At 33.0% G+C, this 12,965-nt stretch overlaps 1 protein-coding gene across 1 annotated transcript in view; it reads left to right on the forward strand.

Annotated features, from left to right (window-relative positions):
* LOC123706136 (hydrocephalus-inducing protein-like) overlaps window positions 1-12,959 on the forward strand; it is a 28,686-nt gene extending 15,727 nt beyond the window's left edge. The window contains exons 44-81 of the mRNA XM_045655298.1: window positions 204-327; window positions 448-616; window positions 798-1,024; window positions 1,121-1,320; window positions 1,433-1,675; window positions 1,762-1,944; window positions 2,010-2,301; window positions 2,384-2,632; window positions 2,706-3,027; window positions 3,104-3,246; window positions 3,327-3,427; window positions 3,574-3,755; window positions 3,843-4,033; window positions 4,100-4,206; window positions 4,279-4,456; window positions 4,529-4,642; window positions 4,773-4,860; window positions 4,934-5,125; window positions 5,206-5,395; window positions 5,688-5,856; window positions 6,014-6,306; window positions 6,810-7,002; window positions 7,389-7,610; window positions 7,835-8,001; window positions 8,449-8,636; window positions 8,724-8,973; window positions 9,044-9,224; window positions 9,532-9,701; window positions 9,798-9,930; window positions 10,247-10,392; window positions 10,542-10,677; window positions 10,754-10,906; window positions 11,015-11,182; window positions 11,256-11,480; window positions 11,600-11,821; window positions 12,058-12,203; window positions 12,486-12,666; window positions 12,784-12,959. Coding sequence (XP_045511254.1) covers window positions 204-327; window positions 448-616; window positions 798-1,024; window positions 1,121-1,320; window positions 1,433-1,675; window positions 1,762-1,944; window positions 2,010-2,301; window positions 2,384-2,632; window positions 2,706-3,027; window positions 3,104-3,246; window positions 3,327-3,427; window positions 3,574-3,755; window positions 3,843-4,033; window positions 4,100-4,206; window positions 4,279-4,456; window positions 4,529-4,642; window positions 4,773-4,860; window positions 4,934-5,125; window positions 5,206-5,395; window positions 5,688-5,856; window positions 6,014-6,306; window positions 6,810-7,002; window positions 7,389-7,610; window positions 7,835-8,001; window positions 8,449-8,636; window positions 8,724-8,973; window positions 9,044-9,224; window positions 9,532-9,701; window positions 9,798-9,930; window positions 10,247-10,392; window positions 10,542-10,677; window positions 10,754-10,906; window positions 11,015-11,182; window positions 11,256-11,480; window positions 11,600-11,821; window positions 12,058-12,203; window positions 12,486-12,666; window positions 12,784-12,927 — 6,982 coding nt within the window. The 3' untranslated portion in view covers window positions 12,928-12,959. The remainder of the gene's footprint in view (window positions 1-203; window positions 328-447; window positions 617-797; window positions 1,025-1,120; window positions 1,321-1,432; window positions 1,676-1,761; window positions 1,945-2,009; window positions 2,302-2,383; window positions 2,633-2,705; window positions 3,028-3,103; window positions 3,247-3,326; window positions 3,428-3,573; window positions 3,756-3,842; window positions 4,034-4,099; window positions 4,207-4,278; window positions 4,457-4,528; window positions 4,643-4,772; window positions 4,861-4,933; window positions 5,126-5,205; window positions 5,396-5,687; window positions 5,857-6,013; window positions 6,307-6,809; window positions 7,003-7,388; window positions 7,611-7,834; window positions 8,002-8,448; window positions 8,637-8,723; window positions 8,974-9,043; window positions 9,225-9,531; window positions 9,702-9,797; window positions 9,931-10,246; window positions 10,393-10,541; window positions 10,678-10,753; window positions 10,907-11,014; window positions 11,183-11,255; window positions 11,481-11,599; window positions 11,822-12,057; window positions 12,204-12,485; window positions 12,667-12,783) is intronic.
* Window positions 12,960-12,965: the final 6 nt, after the last annotated feature.

Consider the following 12,965-nt stretch of genomic DNA (forward strand, 5'->3'; position numbering starts at 1 on the left):
ACATTTAAATCTTAAAACTATTACTTAAGCAAAAGGTATAAATCAACTAATTATACCTACACCCTTTAAATATGATAATAAGTCAAAATAATGATCAGCAGCAACAAAATTGTAAGGAAATAGTATGTATTCATTCTCAGAGGTACCTACTACCTACCTACATAATTTCGACTTAAAATATAAATAGTAACAAATTTTCTTAGGATATATGAAGAGCACTATTCAATCGACCTAAGAAATTCTTCATTAATAACAGCAGACGTAGTCATAGAATTTTTGGAAGACACATCAGTTTTTCAAATTGACAAAACATTTATACGATTAGAGGTGAGTAGATAATAATTAATTATAACTTATAACCATCATAAAGCTTTTTAAGATGACTAACCGTAATTAAAAATGTATACCTAGCTTTTTTAAATTTTAATGATTTAATGTTTTTATTAGCCTGGTTGTCGAGGAAAAGTAACTGTCTTCGCGGCGCCCGCAGATCTCGGCGTTCACACGAGCGTGCTTCTATTTTGCGTAAAGGATAATCCAGAGATAGTTTCAATAAAAATAGCTTGCACTGGAGTTGTGCCTGCTGTAGAAATTCTACCGCTGACAAAGACTATTGGTTAGAAGTACATATTAATTCACTTATTTCTATCAGCTCATGATGTTTACACTTGCTTGGAAACGTAAATAAATTCTGACGATGTTATTCTTATTTGTTTTAGTTTCTTTAGCATATTAACTAAGTACCATTCATTTAAAAAAGCTTGAATATAAGTTCACGGTAAGATTTTTTTTTTCAGAATACGGCCGACATTTACTATACAGAAGAGAAGATGATCGTTTCATTGTTAAAAATGACTCAATATTACCAATTATGTGGCAAATTCGTAATCCTCAAGATTTTATTGAAGATTTTATAATAGCGCAGACATCTGGTATAGTTCAACGCCAAGATAATCAAGTTGTGCCTGTCACCTATATTGCCTGCAGAGTTGGCGTGACAGCTCATAAACCCCTCACAATTGATGTACGTATTTGAAAAAGTGATTAAATTGTTCATCTTATTTCCAGTACCAATAGTACCGATATACGATAATAAGTATGTAACACGATAATTCCACAGATATACGATGCTGAAGGGAGGGGAAACCCAATGATTGTAGATGTTCTTTATTTATCAGCAGAATGTTATGATGTTATGGTTGAGTGCGCTTACGAGAACCCGAGTGAAAATTTCTTAAATTATGGCAATGTTAAAGTGAATTCCACAGTTTACCAAGAAATGTACCTCTTGAATAGAGGCAAATATAATATTTTTTACAAGTAAGTTATTACAGGAATAGTAGATGACATTAAGCTGAGAAGAAATTAATTAATATTACATGATATTTAAGATTGAACTAATAATTGTTATTTATTTTTTTCGATATTTTAGATTAAAAAAGGTCAAAAACTTCCCTGAACCTTCATTATTGAAGTCGTTCGAGGCGGTGCCAGACTATGGGGTGATACCACCAACCTTGAAACTAGCAACGATAGAATTTGAATGTACACCTACCACCTCCATGAATTTAATAAACGTCCCAGCATATACATGTTCATTGTTAGATGGCAGTAAAAATCAAGTAGTTGTAGCCAAATTTCCAGTTTGTGTTACTATTGCCTCGTTCTACAATACGTTAGTAATCTGTGATATACTTTATTATTTCCATAAATTAACGATGATAATATAATGAGATACATTAACCAATAAATTATCTCTAGGTTTACCCTCTTTCCACTGGGAGAACTGAATTTTCATATAATACCGGTCGGTAGTGGTGTAATGCGGGATGTTATTTTAAACAATACGAGTAAATGCCCAATAACGTACGAAATTATACTACCGCCTGAATATCAACCTGATCCTGATGCACCTTTACCTGCGGCGAAATTAAAAGACAATAAGTATGTCAAATGAATAAGTGACTCTTAAATTCATGACAACCGTTACATTCTCTTTATTTTTTTAGAATTAAAAATCCACCGCTTAAATGTGGAAATTTCTTCATAATGAATGACGATAATTTACTCGCTCCGGGAACAAGTCGGACACTTCAAATACAATTTATGGCGACAGCGGCTAAAACATTTGAAGAAACAATCAAGTTTATTATAAGTGACACCTGTCCAGCCGAAGCGTGCGGGGTACCGCTTAAATTAGTTGGCACTGGTGCGATGCCCACGTTAGACTTCTGGAATATAGAAACAACATTCCGAGAACATTTAATCGTGAAAAATCTTTCTGAATATAAAGTTCCAGAGGTCAGCACGCAAACTTTCAACAAGATAACCACTAGTGATAAAATTAAAAAAAAAAAAACAAATATATTTTTGCTTGTTTCAGTCATCGCCGCATTGTGTTTTCGTAGAAGATTCGGTGACATTATATTTTTATTGCGTGAATGTCAACACAAGTTATACAGCAACAATAGACTTGTACAATAGTGGCTTAGTTGCTTCTGTTCTTAGTATGAAACTGCATTACCAGTCAAACTCAAACCCCGATATCTTCTCGTTGGATAAATATGAAACTCACATCGAGCCATTATTACATAAAAATCTAGGAATTATATTCAGCCCAAAGACTCTTATAGTAAGTTAAAAACTTCAAAATGTCTGTGATTTTCTTTTTATCACTAGGGACTAACACTAAAAACTACTTTTAGGAGTATAGAGCTGTTCTGGAAATTAAACTAAAACTGCTTGATAATCAGGAACAATCTTTTAGAGTATGTTTAATTGGTGAAGGAGTCATCCCAAGGATTCGTCTGGTGGCCCCCCAATTACGCCACCATAGAATCGCATTGTTGCAATTCCCAGTAACATGTTTAGGATCTATCAGTAACAAACAAATACGCTTTAGAAATATAAGTTCGGTCAAAACTGAAGTGATTGCAGAAGTATTGTGTCCACTCAAAGAAGAACGACCTATATTTTGGATAACAACCAGTCATGGTAGTGAACGTATGATTTTGCAAGGTAACAATGGTACGGTGCATTTTCAATAAATGATACTTTTATATTTCAAATAGTATGTCAATGTGATGATTCTTTTTTATTTAAGATGATATTAATGATTGTATGCGACTCATATTACGTCCGAAAGAATTAGCTACATTAAATGTACATTATAATCCAATACGAAGAGGCAGAATTTCTTGCGATGTTAAACTAACGATATTTGAAAATCCCTATGAATTTTTCGTTGTTAGTATTTTTTACATTAACATTACCTGTTATTTTGTTTTAAATCTGATACAAATGATTATATACATGATTTTGTGAAGGTATTGTGTGAAGCTGAAGCATTTATGGAAGATGTTATATTACTGGGTCTAGAGATGCTTTCAATGGATCTTGATTTGGATGCATATAAATCAGCAGAAGGGTAAATTAAATAAATGAATTTTGCTGCAAAAATTGTAAAGTACCTATTAAAATGGGAAAATTATGATAGCAGTTAAAAGTTCAAATTTTTTCACATAGTCGAGTTTTGTTTTTCTTTTAATTTCTTTTACCTTTTTGCCTGTACAGCACTGTGTCTACAGTTTCTACGTTAGATAGTAGAAAAAAAAGTAAAAGTGCAGCACCGTTTGAAAAAAGAAAATCTAAAATAGATACAAAGAAAAGTAAAAGAATGTCGCAAGCGTCGGTAAAACACAGTGACACTACAAGTAGTATGGAACATTACGTACAAAAATATGTTCTGGAATTCGGTTAGTACAACTTTAAAAACCCATATTTCAATATTGGTATGAATCTGTAAATAACACGAACATTTCAAGGACCATAGTATATTGCAGGTGGATGCGAACTTTGTACAATTCAAAAAAGATCCGTCATAATGGTCAACAATTCTGAGAAAATGTACCGATTTAGTTGGGAAGAAGCAGAACCTATAGTTGTTAGACCATCAATTGGTTATATTTTACCTGGTGAAGAAAAAGATTTGGAAATAATGTTCTTCTCCCAGAAACCTGTTTCAATCAAAAAGGTAAAATCTCATGTTATTGTTATGGGTTACTTAAATGTAATAATTTTATAAAATTTACTCCTACAGGAGTTTCTAAACCTTTCTTTATTGGCGGTTGATGACGCTATGAATGCCGATATTCGAGGTATAGCTTGGGACAATCGACAGACCGTTACCATATTTGACCATAATGAGTATGTTGTTATTTCCTATTATATAAAAATATTTTGATCTTATTGAAATTAATACATATGATCGAATTATAGAGAAATTTGTGTAAATGAGAGATATGAAGAAATCATCACAGAACAGTCCCACGTAGCACCTGAAAATGTACTCGATGTTTTAAATATGATTGTTGTTTATTCTGCTTTAACTGAATACACAAAATATACGTGTGATTTACGAGAAGAAATCAATTTAGAGGATACCTTTATCTATCAAGTTAGTTATCTATCAATTTAATATAAACTAGAAAAAAAACTTTTAATGCCTAATGCGATTTACATTTTGCAGACAAGACACTTCAATTTTAAAGTGAAAAATGTTGGAAAGGTTCCAATGAAAGTTGTTTGGAACTTTGTTATTGATGATGAATTTCCAACAAGAATAGATAAGCCTCTAATAAAGGTTGGTTTCTATAGCAATTATAAGTTATTTTAAATAATAGCTAAAATATTATAAATTTGCTAACATTCCACTTTTTTACATTCATGAGAAATATTCAATTAAACTCAATAAACACATTTCATTGTAACAGAAAGCGATGGAAACTGTCGAAGAAGAAGATGCGAACAATATTTGCGGTGATTCTATTAATCGTGAATCTGTTGAGAATAAAAACGATGGTGAATATTCATTTCATGACATTGGGATTTATGAGACACCATATGAATAGAACTGAGTTTGCTTTCTTTTTAGGTCCAAGTAAAGTAACGCTGTTTAGTGAGAAAAGTAGCAGAGAAAGTGTTGATACTTGGTTTGAAGTAGACCTACCGTTTATGATAGAGCCAACCAAAGAATGTTTAAAACCAAATGAAAGTTGCACTTTTAAAGTTACGTTTGCGCCTCTTGATGCATTTATGTATAAAGTTAGACTAAAAAGTGGAATAGGTAACCTTCATAATATTTACATTTATTTAGATTATGTATGAAAATCACAAAGATGGTGAATTTAACAACTATATTTACAGATAACCTGGATCCATATGACATGAATATATCATGTAAAATAACAGCAAAATCTTTAATCCCCTTCGTACATTTAGATATTGAAGAAAGCGATTATTTAACATCAGGGAGAAGAAAAGTTTCTGGTGTAGCATTACCAAAACATATCACAGTGTTAGAGTTTAATGTACTCGGTTCAGGGTGTTATAAAAAGTATGTGTTTAGTTGTAAATTATGATGTTGAGAAGTTACTAGGTAGGTATATATGCTGAAAAACGTGGTACAGTATTCTGACCTACGTGTGATAAAGCGATTGTAATAAAATAGATATAATATACAGAAATTCGTTTATCTGCGATACTTTTTTAGACAAATAAATTTATTTACATCCTGGGCATTAGATAATTCATAACTGTACATAATATTACCTACCTTCTTTCAGATATGTTTGTAGTTCTCGATTTACACTCTTATTACTTAACATATTTTTAATTATATTTTAAAGGATCTTTAATGTTATCAATCCCACAAGCGAAGCGTATGAATTTATATTTGAAATGGTGATGTCGGACAAACCGGAACTAATACCGGTACATTGTAACATGCTAAAAGGTTACGTGGAAGGCGGAACTTCTACAGAAGTTGAATTTACATTTTCACCGACTGCACCAGGGGTATATGTTTTACTTTTAGACTATATAAATTTTAGATTTGCTCTAGATCACGGGCGATGGTGGTCGCTGACGCTGACTCTAAAGAGACCCACCTGCCTTTTTTTGGATAGTTAATTATATGATAGATAAATTAACTAATCCTATTTATTTTCCTTAGGTTTATGAATCTCAATGGAAGTTTATAATTCCTGTATACTCGATAATATTGAATCTCCTCGTGGTGGGCATTGTACGAGAGCCGGATATTTCTTTCGTACCAACGATACTCTTGATACGGAATTCATTAGTAGGATTCACTACAGAAAATATAGTTTTATTGAAGAACAACGAAAGCGAAGCATTGAACTTTGAATTTAAAGGAAATTCTCTATGTAATGAATCCGGCAAGACACCGGTCATCGTTGAGCCAGAAAAGGGTGTTTTGAAAGCACAATCTGAAACCGAAATAAAGTTCGTATATACAGAGTGTCCCACTGTTTGACTGTTGGTATACTAAGCTCAAAGGAGGATATAGTTTAGCATACGCAGAGTACGTAAAAAATACTTATAAAATTCCAGACGCATTTTTTTTTCAAAAAGAATAATTCTTAAAACTCTATGTGTACACCCATAACAAACAACCCACCCAACTTTGCCACCAGCACGTGAGCTATCGTTTAAAATTTTATTTTCAGAGACAAAATCCGTATATGCCGTATATCCGTATATGCCGGCTCACGGCTGCGCGAAGCTAGAGAAACATGGATTTTCAGGAAAAATTTATCAAAATTTTTTGACTAAATTTTATTTGTTTAAGTATTTTTTGCGTGATCAGTGTATGCAAAACAAGTCCCTCTGCGCTTAGTATACCAATAGTGGGGCACCCTGTATAATTAATCTCTTCAATTAATTCATGGTACATAGAAAAGCTTCATGTGTGTCCTACTTTACATTGACATTATGTTTTCCCACAGAATTATTTACACGCCAATACAAGATGGACCGCTTTCGTTTAAAATTTTCTGTAGCATACAATACTTGACCAAGCTACTAACATTGTGTGTGAATGCCCTAAGTCATTCTATAAAACCTAAAATAACTTATTATTTGATCGGCAATGACCACATTCTGAACAGTGACGCACTTACAAATATTCATCTTGATCAGGTGGGCTTTATTAATTGTTTATTTGAAATGGACTTGTTAATACTGAAACTTACTAGACATTGAAGAAAATTATAGCTTATACAATTTAATTTTCAACGTTATGTACTTTCTGCATATTCCAGGAAGTTATGATAGATTTATATGACTTGCGGTAATAGCGGATGTGACTTTTCATTGCCGCCCTGCGCCACATAAAGTCAATAATAAAAATTCAAAATTATTTATTTGGAACAATAAAAACACAAAATACAAAAACTTGTACGATGGCACCTATAAAAGCTTAAATAAGCTGTGGCACAGGTGCCAACGCCCGCCTCCATACATTAGAAGTTCCACTGACTAACAATAATAATTATTAAATAATAAATTTCCATACGTTCTCTCAGACGGCGTCAACATACCAAAGAACAATTCCATTTTCAATTAAGAACGACGGCTCAGCAACGTTTTACTTCGAATGGCACTACAATTGCAGTTCTGTGAAGAAGTATCTACAAGTTAGCGTAGAGCCTTACAGCGGTCACGTTAGCCCCGGCAATGCGGTGGAATGTACCGTCTACTTTACACTGAAACAAGTTCCTGTACAAGCGTTTCCAATGACTTTATCGGTAATTCAAACATAATATTGTGAAGATTCAAAGCAAATAATCGGAACAATTTGTTTAGAAAATTTTGCTTAGCCTGACTATTTTTTTAACTCTCCTGTTAAGTTAAGAAAGCTGAAGTGAGAAAGTTTCATGTTCCTCTTATCAACATAACGTATAATTTATAAATTATCTAATCTAGAGTTGAGAATGTGTATCAAATAGGAGTAAAATAACGTACTTTTTAGATTTCCGATGGACCTGAATACAACATATTCCTTCACGCTGAAATAGAAAAGCCCTTGTACCATTTTTCCTGCATGGAATATGATTTTGGAAAATGTATAGTTAACGCTCCGGATACAACGTACAAGAAAAATATCGCCTTTGAAAACGACGATAAAGAGCAAATAACGTAAAACATAAAAATTTGTTCTATATTAAAAAATCGATTCTGTTCATTTATTTTAAACTAGCTTCCGCCCGCGACTCCGTCCGCGTGGAAAAATTAAGAAAAATTAAGATTTATTTTTTTTCTACGTATTTTTCCGGGATAAAAAGTATCCTATTTTATGCCCAGGATAATAAGGTATAATTATACCAAGTTTCATCGAAATCGAACCGTTAGTTTTCACGTGATGCCTGAACATACAGACAGACAGACAGACAGACAGACAAAAATTTTTTTAATCACATATTTGGGCTTGGTATCGATCCAGTAACACCCCCTGCTATTTATTTTTTCAATATTTTCAATGTACAGAATTGACCCTTCTACAGATTTATTATATGTATAGATTCGTGTTATAATGTATTTTGTGTTAATTAATAATACTTTTTAAGTTACATATTAAATTTCTAGCCTGGACCTTAACTTTTCAAGCATACCAGAATTATTTGTTTATTATCGGAACGAAGCAATTGTAGAAGCCGGTCAGCGAATGAAAATTTCGATTTACTTTAGACCTAAACAAGTCAAACAATACGAGTTTAAATTACATTTCTGGGTGAATTCATTGTGTGAAGAGATTGTTACAATTAAAGGAGAAGGTTTAGTCTCACTCCATTTTATTTATACAAATATAGTCGATTTTCAAAATACCATTTAACATTATTTGCGATTCTTCATTTCTTCAGGGGTCCCACTTCTCTTCGATTTATACGAAGGCTGTCAAAAAAGTTTCGATCTTGGTCCTGTGAAAGTGGGTGAAAAAATAATCCGTCAAATCGAAGTAATGAATCACAGTAAAGTGCCCATAGAGGCTAGTTTTATTTTCCGCGATACTTACGGTATTATTGACGATGGAACAAAATCTGAAGGAACCAGTGTCTGCCTTAGTCCCAGCGCTGCCAACACGCAAGTAACAGCTGATGCAGGTCCATCTAGGTAAGTAATAAATCTTAGGAGATGTATGAATCAAGCCCACAGATTTTAAATGCTTTTTACGACTCATTAGAAATGAAATGCTGCAACGATACAAGGATAATAAAATTCAAGAGCAAATTGTTATGGATATACAAAATGCACTCACTTCGTTAAAGGTTATACCAAACAAATGCGTCATAAAACCGTATAGGAAAGTGCCTCTGAAAATTCAATTTAAACCGATCGGAATGATCAGTAAGCTGAACGTCCAGGTAATCAAAACATATCTATTATTAATTATCTCAATACACTGTGAATTTATGTATGCAGTATGTGTGTTCAAAGCCTTATATGATGTTAAGTTTTTATTGTTTTCCTTAACCGGAAATTATTAATTAACATATTAATATGCATATCGGTAATATTTCGTTTTATTTAAAAAATTGTCAGTACCTAATAAGATAGAAGTGAAATTCTTCAAATAATGTTAAAACTTTAAGCTTGTTCTAAATTCGTTGCGTATGTTATTGAATGAGACTTGAATTATGTTATTATAAAAATAACAAACTAACATTTTAGTTGAACATGAAAGTATTCCAATTTGAGCGACCGCTTGTACGTCTTAGCGGCAGCGCCACCGGAATGAGTTTCTGCTTCAGCCAAAATTCGTTGCAATTCGGACGAGTTCGCAAGCGTGGTTGCAAGATTCTTAAAGTCATGTTGTTGAATAAAGGAGACTTTGGTGCGAGGTAATAAATTTAACATTTTTCTTTTAGATATCTACTACATATTTATTTTAAGATATTTCCTAAGTATAGTTAATTCACATTCATATACAAATCTAGATTTTGGTGGCAGCCATTGAAATCAGACGAATTTCAAATATCACCAATGCAAGGCAACATTGCAGCGCGCACAAATGTTACTTTCACAATAACGTTCAGACCTGCCGAACATAATCCCTTTATTAAAGTTTGGGTAATATTATTATGTCTTATTAAACCTATATTCAACAATAAGAAATTGGTACAAGACAACTAAATGAGCATTTCAGTAAATTAAACATACCTATAGGCATATACAATCAATATCAATTTTAGTTACTCTTTTTCATTTTTTTTTTTTTGCGTAATTTACCTATCTGAAAACGGTAGTAAAGTTCAAACGTTCAAACGGTAGTAAAGGACAAACTGTTAGATACATTTGATTTAATAATTTAATTATAAGACCTACCTTTATCGGGCAGCTCAGTTACAATGATAGAATATAGTATGATATAAATGTATCTTGACAGGCTAGCTTAAATATTGAAAACTACCCTCCACTAGAATTGGCTATGTACGCAACATGCGTAGATATTGGGAATGTTCAGAATAAAACACTATACTTAGAATGTCCAGTGAGAGAAGTGCAAACAGGATATATAGTGGTCACAAACCCGTAAGTACATGATTTAATGAACTAACAAAAAAAAGGATAAATTAGCTCTACCATTCGTTAATTTATTGGCAATGTAGTTAAATTATATTTTGTAGAAATAGAAAAAAAATATTTTCAATTTATTTATACATTTGCAATTACCACTCCAGGTCAGACGATCTCTGGTTAGTGTTGTCTGAAGGATCAGGAGGACCATTCGAAACGCTAAAAGAGTTTAACGTAGAGCCAAATTCCACATTCGATATACCAGTCCACTTCAAACCCAAAACAATTGGAAAGCATGAGGTTACTATTATAAAACAGCGCAGTAATAGATTTGAAAATAAATAAATTTTGTACTGATACAATATCGTGATCACAGGCACAAATATTATTCTCCCCATTGGGTGAGAGTGCGCTTTTCGTCCAGATGGTTGGGGCAGCAACTCATCCCAACCCAAACGGCACTATAAACATCAGTGTTGCTGCTAAAGACTTCCATACTGAGGAGCTATTTGTTTACAATATTACAGAAGTATGTTGAATATCCCATTATTTTATTCGTAGTAAATTGTAATGATGGTCAGAGCTAAAGAAAGGTCTATTAGCAATATCTATATTAACAAGCCGCACGACTTTTCAGTTCCCGGAGTCATACTTGGTATCCACAGAAATCGTGAAGGTCATACCAGAGAAATTCGAAGGATACTATGAAATACATCACCCCGACACCGTAAAAGTATGGGGTGAAGCTGCTGCAACATGCCGTTGGAAGTTTGTTTGTTACGAGGAATGTGAAATACAAGCCAAAGTAAATTTGTATGTTATCTGTCTTATTATCACGTAATAGTTAATTTTACTTATTGTAAGTAACCATTTTCAAGGTTTTGTTCGTCAACGAAGATACTCGAGAATACCAATTTTACAATATAATAGTGTCCGTGACTCCAAGTAAAATTGTGGACACCCTAACGTTTACATCCCGCGCCCGCGAGTCCGTTCAAAAAGAGCTGGTTATCAAGAACCCGCTGTCTTCAGATGCTGAATTTCACATAATATCTGATAAAGTAGAATGCGCTAACAAGATAATGGTTAACAGGAAATCTGAGGTGTCTGTTTATTTTTATCTTTCTTCGTTCAACAAACATAGTTTAATGAATTTAATCGCTATATTTTAGCATATTATATGCTTTTCAAAATGTTGAGAAGTTTATTTGTTTTTATGCAGGCTGTTCTTGTAATGACATATTCCCCACTTGTCGTGGGAAAAACGGAGGAATTTTTAGAAGTCAGTAATCACTTGGTCGGTTCATACATTTACGGCATAGTTCTTACATGTCTACCAGCTAAGGAGAAGAATCTAGAATATTCAACGCCTTTGGGCACTTCGATACCATTGCGTCTACGAGTGCAAAATAAAACGGATGTGAGAACAGATTTTATCGCAACGGTGGGTATCTACCGAATTGGAACTTAATTTCGTAATATATTAAAGGTGTAGTATGATATAAATGAAATATTATGACATTAAAATGATAATACGTGGATATTATTATATCAGTTTTTTAAAAGAAGATTGAATCGAGTCAAGTAATCTTGAATAGGCTATACCTAGTTAACTTTTAAAACAGTAGACGTAAGTAAGATAATTATCGTAGAAATATAAATTAATAAAAAACACAACAGGTATCACATCCCTCAATAATAACTGAAGCGGAATATTCTTTAGGCCCGTTTGAAAAGGGCAAGTTTCAAGCAAAGTTTGAACCTACTGAGCTTGGAGTTCAGCACTGTAGGGTATCTTTTGATTCGCCCGTTGCTGGGGAATTTGTGTGAGTAACGAATCATTTATTATTATGAACTTGTACTTTTAGTTACGTAACCAAGTGATATTTAATGTATAATGATATTTATTTAAAAAATGTTTAGATCTAAAAGACAGATTTTATTGATCGCATAAATTCTCAACTGCGACTAGACAACGAAATCTATTCTGTGATCTCAGTATTTTCGGAACCAAAAAATAAAAATACTTTTCGATTCCGGCCCATTTCAAAAATGTATTTAGTACATAATGATAAACGACTTCAATAACTACAGCCATCTACTTACAGATTCAACATAAAAGGAATCGCTACTGAACCAAAGCCCCAGGGGCCGTATGAAATCAGAGCTGGCTCATACACGACAATCACGTTCAAAAATGTATTCGAAGATACACGAATGTTCAAAATATTTGTTGATAAAGAGGAATTTTATGTCAAAACAACTTACGAACCGCTGAAACCGAAAAAGGTAAATGTTTGAGTTCATTTATAAAAACTATTTGATAATGGGTAATCAAAAAGATGGCTCTGCTTGACAGGGTGTAAGAAACGTAAATAACATATTGTTAAACATTTTTATGTTCAGGATATTAAGATCCCAGTTTACATAAATGACAATATAGTGGACTGGGTGTCGCGGGAATACCCGACTGGATGCCTCACTATTGAGACTTACGAACCATCGGAGCCGAAAGTCCAGTGGACTTATTTCCTACAAGGACTGCCATAACTTTTGATTTTGTGTAATTTTCTTAAATATATTTTGTT

The sequence above is a fragment of the Colias croceus genome, chromosome 3 (assembly GCF_905220415.1).
Source record: "Colias croceus chromosome 3, ilColCroc2.1".
Classification (NCBI taxonomy): domain Eukaryota; kingdom Metazoa; phylum Arthropoda; class Insecta; order Lepidoptera; family Pieridae; genus Colias; species Colias croceus.